General features: G+C 55.3%; 2 protein-coding genes across 5 annotated transcripts in view; both read left to right on the top strand.

Moving 5' to 3' along the window:
- The first annotated feature begins 1,068 nt into the window (after positions 1–1,068).
- Bpifa3 (BPI fold containing family A member 3) lies at positions 1,069–5,592 on the top strand. The gene is made up of 5 exons (XM_078048949.1): positions 1,069–1,301; positions 3,023–3,130; positions 3,866–4,015; positions 4,960–5,044; positions 5,419–5,592. The coding sequence occupies exons 1-5, from the start codon at positions 1,168–1,170 to the stop codon at positions 5,590–5,592; spliced, it is 651 nt and encodes a 216-aa protein (XP_077905075.1). The 5' UTR covers positions 1,069–1,167.
- Positions 5,593–9,183: 3,591 nt separating this feature from the next.
- The window catches only part of Bpifa1 (BPI fold containing family A member 1), a 48,423-nt gene continuing 43,289 nt past the window's right edge, over positions 9,184–14,317 (top strand). Inside the window, exons 1-5 of one of the 4 annotated variants that reach the window (XM_078051624.1) lie at positions 9,184–10,339; positions 11,282–11,475; positions 11,660–11,819; positions 12,961–13,068; positions 13,384–13,533. In XM_078051624.1, the coding sequence (XP_077907750.1) occupies positions 11,292–11,475; positions 11,660–11,819; positions 12,961–13,068; positions 13,384–13,533 (602 nt within the window). In that variant the 5' untranslated portion in view covers positions 9,184–10,339; positions 11,282–11,291. The remainder of the gene's footprint in view (positions 10,340–11,281; positions 11,476–11,659; positions 11,820–12,960; positions 13,069–13,383; positions 13,534–14,317) is intronic. The other 3 variants (XM_078051626.1, XM_078051625.1, XM_078051623.1) reach the window with 3 other exon arrangements.

Consider the following 14,317-nt stretch of genomic DNA (forward strand, 5'->3'; position numbering starts at 1 on the left):
CAGGTGGGGCGAGCTCCGGGCTCGGCTGAACCAGCGGCCCAGAGCTTCCTCCGTCTGGTTGGAGCCTGCCCCCTCCTCAGCTCCAACGTGTGGTCTCATCCCCAGGCTGGTTCCCAGCGTGGTAGAAAATGGTGGCCAGTGGCCATGGGAGCCGTGGACTGCTCCTCCTCTCCAACAGGAGAAGGAGAGCGGACCCCTCCTCCTGAATGGGGCCGTGAGACCTCATGTGAGCCCGGGTCACATGCCAGTTTGAACCTAAGGGTGAGTGTCACGTGATGGTGTCCCAGATAATCAATATCTGGATCAGAAATTGCAGAGTGTGTCCGAATCGAATCAGGACAGAGATGGAAGGACAGGATGGATGGACGGTGGGATAAGTGGGAGGAGGGGGGATGAACAGGATGCTAGGTAGGTTAGTAGGTGGATGGATGGATCGGGAGGGAAGGAAAGAAGGAAGGAAGGAAGGGAGGGAGGGGAGGAGGGAGACTGGGCTGGCCGTCAACAGGCACTGCTGAGAGGGCAGGCTTCCCTACAGCCGCACTCTCCTTGAAACTCTTTGTTAGTGTGTCCCTCCGACTGGACAGAAAACTGGTTTGTGTCCCTGGTGCCCAGCTCAGCCCCACACCCAGGAGATGCTCATGAATACTTGCTGGGCCAGGGGCGGGTGAGGGTCTCTGTCCTCCTCACCAGGACCCTGGGAGGCCGAGGTTTTTCCTTCATTTATCACCCAGACAAGCAAACCAAGACAGGGAAGTGACAGAGCCAGGATTTGAACCCAGATCTCTGACAGAGGGGTCCTGGAAGGACCCCTGGAGCTGGTCCTGGAGGAGGGGGTGGGGACAGCTGCTGCTCTGTGGTGACCCAGGGTTCTCCCCCGTGGGACCCGGTGGTGGGTGGAGCCTGTGGGTGATGGGCGTGTCCTGCGATGAGCTCCCCCAGACGGCCCACACCCGCTGGACCCCCGCAGCGTCTGACTTTGGGTCTCACCTCAATCTTGAAAAGCGTAACTTCACAGATAGGGAATGGGGGTGGCCTGGAGCAGCCACTCAGAGGAAGAGGCCGCCCCAGCCTGCGGCCCAGGCCTCCTGACCCCTGGCCCCACTCTCTTCCACAACACTGTGCAATGTCACTGGTCCTTGTCCTTTTCCAGTTATTGCCCAGGGCCTCATGAATCACAAGGCAGAGGACCGAATCCAGAACATCCACCTCTTGGACAGTCTGAACGTCTCGGGGAGGATGGCCCCCGGGATGGTGGGCTGGCTGATCGGCGGCATGAACATCCAGCAGCAGCACGAGATCAGGTGAGGCCACGCGGCCTTGGGACTCATTATGGAGCTCTGGGTCAGGGGGCAGACGGGAGGACATGGTGGCAGGCCTGTGAGAGGGACCGATGAGAAGGCAGCAGGCCGAAGCCCAGGACAAGGACAGATGGGGACCCAATGAAAGGGACTGTTTGGGGAGGTGGCAGAGCAGGGTAACTCACAATGACAGCTCAGGGTAAAAGTGTCTGCATTTAAATCCTGGCTCTGTCACCAACCTTGAGGAAGTTGCCTGGCCCTTCTGGACCCATCTATAAAACGGGGACCCAGGGCCAGCCTGGGCGACCACCTGGGCTGTCCAAGGAGGTCAGCTCTAAGTCAGGCCTTTGAGTTCCCCCTCCACTGCTTGACAGCTGTGTGGCTCTGGGCAAAGTATTTGCCTGCTCTGAGCTTCAGCCTTGAATCAGTAAAATGGGAATCATAATTGTCCCTGCCCCAGGACACATTGAGAGCTTCTGCAAAGTATGCGTTTCACTGCTCTGGTGCACGCGGCTGATACACAGTCCTTAGTCGCTCAAGCTCACCTTGCACCTTGTGACCTGTCCGCTCACACCCATAGCCAACACCACCACCCCCCAGCCCAAGAAGCGGGCTCCGCCTTTCCCAAATCTTAGGGTTGCTCACCAGCAATACCACTGGGCAGTTGGCTCTGCCCTCCAGCCCCTTCCCTCTGACTTACTCTCTCCATTTTAATGGTCACCAACAGTTACCAGCAGGGCTTCAATATGGTACAGTGTGGCCACGATCCCCTCCCTTCATTCATTCCTTTAACTGGTGCTATACTGGTTCACTGGGCAGCTACTACGTCCTGGGACTTGGGCCGAGTTCTGGGAAAGCAGATGTGTGGTCACCGCTGTTTGGGGTCTTGCATCCTTGTTAGTGACACAGGCTACTGAATGTAAATCACTAATGTCAGGTAGACAGTCACGTTATGAAGACGCATAGAGCAGGGCGAGAGGCACCCAGGAGACTGTTCTGAAGCCCTTGAGCAGAAACCTGAATGGAGAAGGGGAGCTGGGGACATGGGGACGGACGTGGCAGAGCAGGCAGTAGCCGCAGAGGCCATGAGGTGGAAAGAGACCACGGTGCACGAGAGAGCGTCCCATGTGGGTGGAGGAGAGGAGGCTGTGGGGCAGGGAGGGCCGGGCCCCGCAGGTCTTGGGGTCCGAGGTGGAGTTCGAACTTTGTTCCAAGAGCAGCGAGAAGCCCTTGGTCAGTGGGGAGCATGAGGCCCCCTTCAACTCCTCAGAGGGCCAAGATGGTGGAGGGGAGCCCAGGGAGGAACCGAAGCCTCTTGGAGGAGGTGAACTGGCCTGTGAGAGCAACACGAGTAGCCAAACTCAGGACATATTTTGCGAAAACAGCCAACGTGATTAGGGTGGGTGGAATGTGGGGCGAGGGGTGGAGGGAAGTGAAAGGGAGCCCCCACGGTTCGGGCTCCCAGGCAGAGTGGTGGGGCCATCTTCCAAGAGAGCAGGTGCCGTCCAAGAACAGAACTGGGGTCTTGCACTGCAGCTGTGCCCGGGTCGCCCCAACCTAACCCGTACGGGGCTGCTCAGGGCGCCCTGGGAACAGGGCCCCCGCACCCGGCTCCGGCCCTCAGAGCGTCCATGACAGGAGCTGACTCCGAACCCGGGCAGACAGGACAGGGCTCTGCCTGTGCGGGGGCCTCACCCTGGGGATCTTGCTCTTGACCGGTGCAGCATCAACATCACCAACGTTCAGCTGGACTGTGGTGGGATCCAGATACATTTCCATAAAGAGTGGTTCTCAGCAAACATCTCGCTTGAATTCGACATCGATTTGAGACTGTGAGTGCTCCAGAATGGCACCTGCCAGGTGCTGGTCCTCCTCACTGGGGACCTGGGAGCTGGGAGGAGAGGGAATGGGCAGCCTAGGAAATCCAGATGGTTCTGATGTGAATTCCAATCCAGCTTCTGAACACACTTACTGTGTGACTTTGGGCGAGTCACCCCATCACTCTGAGCCTTAGTTTTTTTCCACTGAAATGATAATCGTTATCAGTGGAGGCAGGTCATCTGCTCATTTAAACCTACATGAGTTCACCACTGGGTTGGTGAATGAGAGGGGAGGGCCGCTTGGTTGCCACCTCTTCCTCCCTCGCCATCCTCCTGTAACACCCACTGCCCCGGGGAAAGGGAGGCCCAAGCTAAGTGGGAAAGGGTTTTAAAATGGAGATGAACTTTTGCAACTTTGAATTGCAAAGGCTCCTACACTGGTCTGCTCAGGGCAGTCACTTGGGCTAGGAACATAGCTCCCTGGGGAAGCCGTGTCCAGCGTGCTGAGGCCCTGGGCGTGTCCCCAGCACCAACACAAGGGGCAGAAGAGCCAATTTCCTCTTGATTGCTGACCCCAGGATTTAACTGGGGTTTGGTGGAAGGACTGGGGGGGACAGGGGAAGCGCTGGCGGTGGACAGTGCCCGCCTTGGCCAACAAAGAGAGCGCCTGCGGGCTGCTCCAGCTCCCCCGACACCCTCGCCCTGCCCCCTGCCCCCTCTCTCCTGCCCCCTCTCTCCTGCCCTCAGGCCCTTCAACAACAACGTCATGAAAACTCACGAGCACATGAGCCTCGCTGTGGAATTCTGGCTACAGAAGGACCAGTTCGGCCGGAGGGACCTGGTGATGGGCGAGTGCCTCGTGGATCCCGGCAGCCTCCACACGACAGTCCTCACCGAGTGAGGCCCAGCTGCAGCCTCCCTTCCCCGCCTCCTCCTGAGTCCCTGTGCAGTGACGCCTCAGTCACCCCCTCAAAGCAGGCTCTGCCTCCCACTGGTCCAGACTGGTTCCCCACCTCCTCTGCCCCCTTCACCAGGAGGAACTTTGTAACCCTGAAATCTGATCAGAAGCCCAGCTGGTGCTCCAAAACCTGCCGTGGCTCTCCACCACCCTCGAGATGGAGAGCAAACTCCCAGACTCACTCAAGCCCCACCTGTTCTCGCCCCTGCCTGATTCTGCAGCCCCCCACCCTCCAGGCTCTCAAAAGGCCCTGCTCCTCCACAACACACCACACATCGTCATACCACCGTGCTTTTGCACATGCCAACCCTGCAGCCTCAAAGGCCTTTCCTGTCTTCTCTAAAGCACCCCCCCCACAATCGCTCTTTCATTCATATATATTGCTCAAGAATCCATAATGTTCCAGGTACCATGCCTATTACCCAGGGGCACAGAGGCAAAGATGCCAAAAATTAGAGCTTCAGGAAGCTCAGAGCAGAAGTCTTCCATCCTCAACAGACTGTCCCCTGAGGGCAAGATGTGCGATGATTTATCTCTGAAATTCCCGAAAGCTGAACAATTAAGAACTCAATGAATGTCTGCTCCTTTCTTCACTGAATATCTAGATTATGCCAGGCATTCCTAAGAGGACAGTGTGGAGAAAGACCAGGAACTCTGGGTGCTCTTCTGATATGGTTCTAACAGAATTTGCACTTTCCTGCCGTGTGACCTTAGGCAAGTCACATAGCCTCTCTGAGTTCCCCTTGGGCTATTGCTGACAATAATAGCTCTTACATAAGACCAGAGAGGATTGAAAGTCTGTAAAGTGTCCTCACCACATAGCAGCTGGCGTGGGTGCTGCCAGATTGATCTGATCTGTTCTGGTGTCTCCCTCTCTTTCTAGGGCCATCCCACCCAGGATGAAACATTTTCTGCACAGCCTCAAAGAGAACCTGGAAAAAATTATCCCGCACCTGGTAGAAAGTCAGGTGAGTCTGACAAACATTTGCCCCTGGGCCTCCCGAGTCTGAGAGTCAGACAGATACGTGAGCAACTGAGCAGAGCATTCTGAACCTTGGACTCTAAAACTGAAAAATCCCAATGAAATGTTCAGTTTAGCCAGTGCATCCTCGGGCAAGGAACAGGGCCTCCTGGGCCCCAGTGTCCCCGTCCAGCAAGGGGACCAGCATAGTCCTACCTCACAGAGCTGTCATAAGACCTGGGGGTTCAAAGCACCCATGGGCCCCAAGGAGCCTCATTTGCCATGGTTCTGGCTGGAAACCAGTGGAGGTGACACTCCACAGGACCCCCAGCGTTCCTTCCGCAGCCCCTGGCCTGACCCTTCTCTCTGCTGGTGGCCCAGGTGTGTCCTCTGACTGGTGAGATCCTCAGGCAGCTGGATGTGAAACTGTTGAAAGGCCTCGTGGTTGACCATTTGGTTCATCCTGGGAGGATCCCTCAGAATTGGCAAGTATTGAAAGAAGGACCCCAGCCCGGGACCCCCAAGAGGCCTGCTGAGGGTGTCCGCATCTGCTGAGGAAAACCTAATATGATGGCCATTATGGTCCCCAAGAGAACTGGGACTGTATAGGGGACACCTACCAAGTAACCCCGCCCAGTCCCCAAACCCAGGACACCACAGATTCTAGATCCTCCCAAGAGCTCCCCCAATCCAGGAGGGAGCACAGGCTCCGCCCCAGGCCTGAGACCACCCCTGTCCTGTGGAAGTGGCCAGTTTCAGCCCTTGTCTCCTGGAGGCCCAGGCTCCTAAGTAGAGGACGAGAAGTGAATGATCAGGTGTCATTTGGAAAGAGTGACACAAAGTCTCCTGGCCCCAGCCTTTGGTCAGCCTTGAGCAGGGAAGTTCCCTGCACTGTGGGCCTGGGGTCACCTGGCGACTGAGTCTGTCCCTGTCCCCTCTCCTTACAGAATAAGCAACTGCTCCCCAACTTGGCCAACCTGAGTCCAGGCAAGCTCCAGTCACCAGTCTCCAGGGTCCTCCAGCTGCCTCCATTGACTGCAAAGAGATTCCACCTTGTGGGACTCAAGTCTCCCTCAGCATGGGGCTTCTGCTGCCCCTAGAAACTTGACCCCAGGCCTTATGCACCTCCTGTCCTCTTCCACAATAAACTAGCTCTGAAGGGTGCACGGGTCCCCTCTGTGTGGCCCTGGGAAACAGACAGACTTGATCACAGGCACAGAAATACCACAGAAAACACTCTGGCCCTGTCTTTTGCACTCATCTGTGACTTTGCTCCTCACTGCCAGGAGGGTCTGAGATCTCCCACCTCATTCTCCCACCCCATATTTATTGAGCACCTACTATGTGCTGGTCACTGGGATCCAAAGAGTCCATTATAGAGAAAAGGTGACAGAGGGGAAATGTAGACACACTGGTGCCAAAGACACCTGACTTCAGATTTGATTCAGCCTCCCTAGGAGTTCCTTGAGGTATAGACCCCTCAGGACACGGTGACCAGTGAGTTCCCAGCACCCCACGATGTGAGCTCAGTCCAGGTTCAGGGTTAAATGAGTGGAAGATCCTGGTCTCAGGACTCACCAGCTCTGTTTGGGAAACTGCATTCTGCCTTTTTCCTCATCATCTGAAAAAATCTTGCAGGAGGAAGAGCCAGGGAGCCCTGGCACTGCTGGTGGGAGGGAAAGCAGACCGCCCCCCCCCCCAGGACACTGAGATCAGCTACAGCCAGACACACACCCCACAACCCGCCCTGAGACTCCAGTTCCCCTGGGAGGAAATGCGCATGCGCACTGAAGGAAAGGAGGCGCCTGGCCCCCAGCTCCCAGCAGCCCCCAATTAACCACTCCCCAAAGCCCACAAAAGAACCAACAAAACGCACAATGACCTGGTGGGACAGCGACTCCCTGGTACCCTCAGTAGCAAGGAAGCCACCTCCAGCTTCCCACAGCTGCACGGATGAGCCTCATAAACGTAAAATCACGTGAACGTCGCCAGACACGGAGATGAGAGGGGACACCTCCCAGGGACACGAAGCTGCAAAACTGCGAAACTGACCCAGGACACCCACGGCCAAGACAGTGGTCACCTGAGGGTGCGGGTCAGCCACCAGGATTGCTTCGGAGCGCTGTCCCAGTCTGACTCTAGGCCTGGGTCCTGGGTACGGGCGGGGCCTCAGTCCTGAAGACTCTGAACTCCTCCTGTGTGCGGCGAGTTGTTCTTGGGTATAATGGAGATTCATGATTTTAGGATAAACATTCAGCATCAGTTCCCCCGGGAAGAGTACATGGAAACTCATTTATAATAGGCTCAGCGTGGGGTAGGGGGATGGGAAGTTTTTATCCAATGTCATTTATTCATTGGTAATTCCTTGGCCACCATCTACTCAGTTATTAAATATTGATTCCCACAGGGTCCACGGTACAGGCCTGTAATCCCAGCAGCTTGGAGGCTGAGGCAAGAGGATTTCAAATTCAAAGCCGGCCTCAGCAACTTAGCCAGGCCCTAAGCAACTCAGTGAGACCGTGTCTAAATAAGATATAAAAAAGGGCTGGGGATGTGTCTCAGTGGTTAAGTGCCCCTGGGTTCAATCCCTGGTACCAAAACAAAACAAAAAATTCCCACCTTCCTCCATCTAAGCGTGGAGAAAACGGAGGAAAATAGCCTCCACACAAAATAATAGTAACGTCCATATTAAGCTCTTGGTGTGTGGCTGGAGCTCACCTTGAGCATCTCATTACGCCCTCACAGCAACCCATGAAATACAACCTGCTGTTCCATTGACACCTGAGAATGCCGAGGCTCTGAGAATGTCACTTGGCCAAGGTCACACAGAAAATGGCCAGGTGGAAAGCCAGATGGTAGAGCTCTCTGGGGATGTGTCTCAGTAGTTAAGTGCCCCTGGGTCCTTAGCCACTGTGAATTCCCCTCTCGCTCCCCTCCCTCCCTCCCACCCCCATCCCCCCACATACACACACACACCAAGGGGAAAATGATGAAATACGTGCTCAGCTGAATGGAAAGTTCAAACAAGGAAGTATCAACAGCTCAGAGATGAGAATAGGGCCAGAGAACTTCTTGTCTCCATCTTTCAATTCAACCTCCCTAATCTGAAACGGTTGGCCAGCAATTTGCAACCTAAACACCATGGTTCCCCTGGACAGCTCCAGGGTTCTTCCTGCTCCTGAGTCAAAGAACAAACACTGGAGGGCAGGGCCAGTGAGGGAGGCTGGTCCCTGGCAAAGGCGGCTTTTGTGTTCCTCCTGACCCCTCCTGGGCTGGCTCAGGGCCTTCCTTAGGTCGCCTCTTGGGGGTTCTCGAATTTTCTTCTCATTTTAAGGTTCACGGAGCTGTCAGCTCATCACACTTTCTCCTGGATGCGCTTGTTGAACACGCACCTTGTGATGATGCTGAGATAGGCAGTTGGGGGTGAGCTTAAGCAGAAATTCAGCCCCAAATGTTTAGAAGGTTGGTCCAGGCCCCATCCATCGGTGCCTTGAGCCTTCCATGCCCTTCTGCTACCCAACACTGGCTCTGCTGGGGCACGAAGTGGGGACTACATTTGTTCCATCAAATTTTAACCATCCCATAACCCAGATGGGCATTGTTAGTTCCCTGTCATGGGTGAGGGAGGGGGAAGTGTGAACAAGTCCTGGAGACCCAGTAACAATGTCCTCTGCACTTTTGTCTGCAAGGAGGACAGAGCCCACAAGCTGGCCCTATTGTCAGAGCTGCCTGATGTCCCAGCCCAGGGGAGGGTTCCAGATCAGGGGCAGGTAATTTCTGGACCAGAGACTGACATGCAAACTTGCCCTTTAAGAGCACAGAGGCTGGACAGCCCCCAATGACAGTCGGACTTCACCTCTGCCCAGCTGGGCAGGCCAGTGCCCTCCCCGAGCCTCGGTTTTCCCCCAGGATCATCACAGGTTCCGAAGCTTCAGCACCGCTCTCCGCGTCTGCTCCTAAGGTGGCAGGTTTTGCAGGTCAAGAGCTGCTTTCCTAGTTCAAGACTTGAGCCTCTCCTCCCCTCTCTTTCTCCATCTGCAAAGTCTCCAAAGGCCCAGGTAGAGGAGACAAGTGCCCGAGGCTTCTTGGGGGAAGAGCAGCAGGAAGAGGCAGGCGAGAGACCAGGATGCAGCAGGATTCCTCAGGCCTGGGAACCTGGAGAGAATTTTCCAGAACATAAAAATGGGAAGCATGAGAGAATGGACTTCGCCACTGTGGGCAGCCACAATGGTCAGCAGTGTGGGGATAGGACATTCATCACCCAGCCCAGTTAGAAGGAAAAGGAACAACTGTGAACACCGTGCCCCATGTCAACTGGGTGACTCTGGACACGTCAGTCTCGCACTCTGAGACCCATTTCCCCCACGTAAAAGCTCACTTCCCACTTCAACCAGGGCTGTGTATCCCTGGCATGTGGCAAAAACTCACAAATGTTAGCCATTGGCATTATTCTTTTTTCGAACATTAATTCTTTTATTTATTTATTTATTTATTAGTTGCAGACAGACACAATGCCTTTATTTTATTTATTTGTGTTTATGTGGTGCTAAGGATCAAACCCAGGACCTCACACATGCAAGGCAAATGCTCTACCACTGAGCTACAACCCCAGTCCCCTGCTGGCATTTTTAATTGCAGTTATTTTCTGGTGAGTTGAGGTCTAACTGTGCCATGTGCTCTCTGGGTCACGTGTCCCCACTGGGGCAGTCACCTCCCCCTCCCAGGTTCTGATGAGGATGTGCAGTCACATGACTATCAGGCACCAGGGGCTCAGAAAATGGAAGAACCCCAGGCAGGAACGGAGAGACCCCCAGTTGTGAAGAAATCTGATGCAGTTTGACACTTGACATTGTAGGAGTAGGAATAGTTCCCCAATTAGAGAAAAATAAAAGTCCGAACAGGGACAAGAGATGACACTGACGTCCCTTCCTGGGCTCTAACTGGCTGCCCTGTCTGGAGCTCTGAAAAATGATCTTCCAGGTCACCTGGGAGCGTGGGTCCCCAACCTCAGCTCTGTGCATGAAACCACGAAGTCTTGAGTAACAGCCCATCTCAAGTTTTTCTGTTTAACTTGTGAACCAAATGGCTTAACGGACCCACCTGCTAATGTGATTGGCAATTATTTGTTTTGGAGAGCCCTGAAAGACACAACCACACTGAAGAATTCTAAATTATCTTGAAACCCATCATCCAATCTCCCATTTCCTGATCCCCAAGCTATAAAAGAGGCTGCTCCCCTGGCAGAAGCACCCAGGAGAGGGAAGAGGAGACCAAGACATTGCTGAGACTTTGAGAAGCCCAGGTGAGCCCTGTCCCTTCCACTGTCCGCTCACTGCTCTGGATGACAAGGATGCCAGCTTCCTCACTGTGGGACAGAAACTGGCAGACTGCACTTAGGGTCATTGGGGGGGACCTTGGAAACAGAACTGGCCAAGTTCATGGGCTGGGAATGGCCACTCGCTCTGTCCCTAAGAGACCAGCAATGCTGATGGGAAATCAGGCTCCAACACCCTCAGTCAGGAGCCCCAGGGCAGGCATTTGACTTGGGGTTGTCAGTGTGGTCTGAGATGCTCACTGTGGCCGGGTGACTTCCGATATTAGGTGACTTGCAAGGGTATCCACAAACCAGACCAAAGAGCCATCTGCTTAGCAGGGAGGTGACAAAGTAGTTCGGTGCTCCAGTCACTGGCAAATTGAAGTCTTCATTTGCTTGGTCTGAAGAGCAGGAACTGGGCTGGGGAGGCTGCAAGGCAGAGCGCTCTCCTAGCGTGGACGAGGCCCTGGGTTCCATCCCAGCACTGCAGAAAGGTCGGTGGAATTCCTCAGAGGAGGTGGAACTAGGGACTCCTTAAGTGAGCCCAGCTGCTGAAAAATCTGATGGTCACTTAAATAGAGGCTTCAAGGTCAGGCAGAGCTGCTTCAAACCCACTCTCTATTGTAAACCTGTAACCTTGGGGACCTTGGGGGAAGTTACCTGTGGTCACTAGGTCTGTGTTTCTTCACCTGTGCAAGTGATAGGGACCCATGTCTCAGGAGATGCTGAAGATGAAATCGGTCACCCAGGGTACAGTCATAAACCTGTCGCCTGGCATAGAGAAAACGCCCAGCAGTCTAGCCATTAGTGCTGGTCACCTCTGGGTGCTCTAGGGAGGAGATGAAGAGAACCCCACCCACTAGGGGAATAGGGCAGGCCGTGGACGATTCTCCTCATATTTGTGCCACGTTGAACTCATTCTGTCCACAGACACCAAGAGATGTTTCCCACTGGGGCCCTCGTTGTCTTCTGTGGGCTGCTGGCCCACGCCACAGCCCAGCTCGCAGGCCTGCCCGTGCCGCTGGACCCAGGCCTGCCCGTGCCCGTGGACCCGATTGCGCTTGAGGCTCAGTCTCCAGCCCTGCCTTCAAATCCCCAGGATCTGGGTGGAAGCTTGACAGGGGGTAAGTCTGTGATGGCCTCTGTCGGATGTGTGTACGTACATGTGTGTGCGCGTGTGCACAGGTGTGCATAAACAACCCCCCATCTGTTAGGAGAAGGTGCACAGATGAACAGGGGAGAGGGCCTGAGGGCCTGGAGATGACAGATGACAGAGGTGACCCTCAGAGGCCCTTCTATCATTTCCAGCTCTCGGCAATGGCCTGCTCTCCGGGGGTCTGCTGGACATTCTGGAAAACCTCCCGCTTCTGGACATCCTGAAGACTGAAGGGGGCACTTCCGGTGGCCTGGTTGGAGGCTTACTTGGGAAACTGACTTCCTCTCTCTCCATCCTGAACAACATCCTCTCGTGAGTTGACCTACAATATGACCTTGTCCCCAGAAGCAGCTGAGATCTGCCAGCCCCAGGTGGCAGCCCTGAGGGAGGGGGCGGTGGCCTGAGCCTGGAGCCGGGACTCAGTCTGGCAGGGACACTGGCCCTCTACTCCAGTCCCTGAAGCACGTCCCAGCACCATCCAAGGGTCTCCAGGACAACCCTTCAAGGTCAGCTTAATGATGCCCAGTTCTCAGATGGGGACATGAGCACAGGGTCAGGCCTGAGCTCACTCAATGAGACGCAGAGCAAGGAATGTCACTGTAACCTCCTGAGTCCAGGGCCCAGCCCTTCTCCTCTGCACCACAGCCATCTGCTCCCCCCCACCACCCAGAACACAGTGGCCTTTGATGGAGGCAGGAGAACAACAGCTCCCGCCTCCATGGTGTCATCAGTGACACTAACAGAGCCAGGCGGTGTCTGTGGAAAGTTCTGAAGTGGTGCTTCCCACGGGACACCCAGAGCTCACTGAGCCAGAAGCACTAGGGTGTCTGTGAGCAGCCACAGCCTGGGCCTGGATGGGACTGGGTCAAAGCCGTTGCCAAGGATCTGGCTCTGGCTCCCTGACTGGCAGAGAGACAGACTTACGTTTGAGTGATTCAGGCCTATAGAGGTGGGTGCAAAATTACCACTATTCCCACCATCCATCCATCCATCCATCCATCCGTCTGTCCATCTGTCCAGCCAAGCTTTCCTTCCTTTGACCCCTTCCTCTGCCATTCACCCACCCACATATCCATCCACCCACCTTCCCATTCACCCACCTTCCCATCCACCCACCTTCCCATCCACCCACAAGGGAAGCCCCTTCCTTGGTAAGTCCCTGTGCTGGCACAGAGCAGACCACCAACCCTGACAATGTCCCCTCCTGGAAAACCTCATAGACCTGAGATGAAGAGGGCGTCATACATGTCAGGATCCAATCTTGGCAGAGGCTGGGAGAAGTGCTGTGAAGCTCAGCCCCGTGTGGCTCTGGCTGCAAGACACCCACATTGTCTCCCGTGGTCCCCGTGGGCAGCTCCTCCTCCCCTTGGATGGTCTCTGGGGTTGAAGGTGGTGTCCAGGTTGGAGGCTCCAGGAGCTGATGTTTCTCCCTCTGATGTTGCACCCTGGACAGCATCAAGGTCACCAATCCTCAGCTGTTGGAACTCGGTCTTGTCCAGACCCCTGATGGCCATCGCCTCTACGTCACCATCCCGCTGGGATTGATACTTAAAGTGAATACGTGAGTAGGTCCCCAGGGTGGAAGGAAAGGTGGCTCAGCAAGGGAGACCCTGAGGTCTCTGGGGAGGCACCAGGGGGTGGGAGTGCAACGACCTGAGCCTCCGTCTGCAGCTCATTTGCCACTCTGCCGAGCAACCTTGGGGGCCGTGGGAACGCACTTGACCTCTGTGAGCCTTGGGTCTCCTGGGGGAAGTGAGCTGCGTGCACCTGTGGGCAAGGTGGGGTCAGGTGAGGCTCACGTGCCTGAAGAAGAGGAAAAACCACCTGCACAGTGGAATGTGGAGGCCAGACGCCATCAGGGTTCCCTCCTCTCCAGGGGCCTGGTGGGAAGTCTGCTGGAGCTGGACGTGAAGCTCAACATCACTGCGGAACTCTTGGTTGAGAGAGACAGTGAGGGGAAGAGCCACCTGGTGCTTGGTGACTGCACCCATTCCCCTGGCAGCCTGCGGATCTCCCTGCTTAACGGGTGAGGCCAAGGGCTGACGCTCTGCCCCCAAGGAACAGAGCAGAATGGTGGGTGGATGGATGGAAAGATGGATGTTGGGAAAATGGAAGAGGAAGAGGATGGTTGCATAACCCGATTGTGGGGAAATGGTGGGTGGGTGGAGGAGAGGGTGGGTGGGTGAGTGATGAATGGATGACTAATAGAGAGATGGATGGTTAGGTGGCTAAACCTGTGGAGGGAAGGATGGATGGATGGATATATGTGTGGACAGATGTATGGACGGATTAATAAGTAAATGGATGGGTAAAGTTTTCACTTATCCTTGTTAGGCCACATGACTAATTTGATGTTGGATTTGGCAACAAGATGTCTGAGTTTAAGCCTCAGCTATGTTAGGGCTGAGGGGAGGTGAAGGGCCTCTGAGCTTGAACGGTCTTCTCCTGCGCGGCTGTGGCTTGCTTATCTGTAACGTGGACCTACAGGGGTCACCGATAAAGCCCCCAAGACAGCAGGGGTCAAGTGCTGGGTCCCCTAAGGGGAAACAGACATGAAGCCTCACTAGGGTGCTGGTTTCAGTCCCCTGTCACCTGGAAAGGCTGAGATCATACCCAACAGGCAGGAGTCATGGCCCCATGGCCGAGGTCTTCACGTGCCATCTCAGGAGTCCTCCTAGCTCCACACAGAGCATGGTCATATTGTGATGTCCTGTGGAACACCTGCCCTGTCCTAGGGCTGTGGGCTCCTCTCCCTGGTGCCTGTGTGCGCAGGGCATGGCTCCCTCTGGGTAGGACCCTGGCTGCACATG

This window comes from Ictidomys tridecemlineatus, chromosome 5 (genome assembly GCF_052094955.1).
Source record: "Ictidomys tridecemlineatus isolate mIctTri1 chromosome 5, mIctTri1.hap1, whole genome shotgun sequence".
Lineage (NCBI taxonomy): Eukaryota > Metazoa > Chordata > Mammalia > Rodentia > Sciuridae > Ictidomys > Ictidomys tridecemlineatus.